General features: G+C 68.0%; 1 protein-coding gene across 1 annotated transcript in view; it reads left to right on the top strand.

Annotated features, from left to right (window-relative positions):
• The window catches only part of RPTOR (regulatory associated protein of MTOR, complex 1), a gene marked incomplete at its 5' end in the record, with an annotated part of 106,061 nt that overhangs the window by 88,998 nt on the left and 16,207 nt on the right, over positions 1-856 (top strand). The window contains one exon of the mRNA XM_015559764.1: positions 15-230. Coding sequence (XP_015415250.1) covers positions 15-230 — 216 coding nt within the window. The remainder of the gene's footprint in view (positions 1-14; positions 231-856) is intronic.

An 856-nucleotide genomic window follows, 5' to 3' on the forward strand; every position in this document is an offset into this window, starting at 1 on the left:
GTGGGGGGACGCAGTGTGGCCATGACGGCTGTCCTGGAGGCGGCGTCCCCGGTTTCATCACGTCCCTCTCTTGCTCCCTGGAGTTTCTGGGACTGGGAGAAAGGGGAGAAGCTGGACTACTTCCACAACGGGAACCCTCGGTACACACGGGTCACCGCCATGGAGTACCTCAACGGCCAGGACTGCTCGCTGCTGCTCACGGCCACAGGTGAGCGTGTGCACAGCGCGTGGTACAGCTTCCTTGGACCCTGGCCGTTCGCTAGCAGAGGGGCCGTCCTCGGTCACAGCGAAGGCCACTGTCCCCGGAAGTTGGGGGCCTTCTGAGGCAAAGGGCTTCCCTCACAGAAGCGGGAGGGTGTCTGCCTCTGGGACCCGCCCGTCCCAGCCAGGAAGGCGCCGCAGCCTCTGTCCACGCCGCCCCCGCGAGGCGAGGAGGGAGACAGGTCGCCAGGGGCCCTCTGCTTGGCGGCGACCTCACGGTCCCTCCAGTCAGCCCACACCAGCGGCGGTTCCCCCTCTCCCGTTTGGTCTAAATGCCGGCACTGCGCCTCACCCTGGAGCCTGGTTTGCCCACTGAGCCGCCTGGCGAACCGTCACCTCCCAGAGCACTTCAGACACGGCTCTGCTTCTGGCTTACGAAGCCGCTGCCCGTCTACCAGCACCTCCATCCCAGAGGGCAGAGTCGTGGGGGAGCGCGGAGCTGGAGGGAGGGAGGAGGTGGGCGTCCTCCCCGGGCTCCGAGCCCTGGGACAGAAGGGCTGGCCACCGACTGATCACTCCTTCCAAAGGTCCCTGCCCCTCGGGAGGGCGCGCCCACGGGGACAGCCTGCTGGTGGCGCCGCTCCCGCCAGGCCTC

Source organism: Myotis davidii, unplaced genomic scaffold (genome assembly GCF_000327345.1).
Source record: "Myotis davidii unplaced genomic scaffold, ASM32734v1 scaffold211, whole genome shotgun sequence".
NCBI classification, from domain to species: domain Eukaryota; kingdom Metazoa; phylum Chordata; class Mammalia; order Chiroptera; family Vespertilionidae; genus Myotis; species Myotis davidii.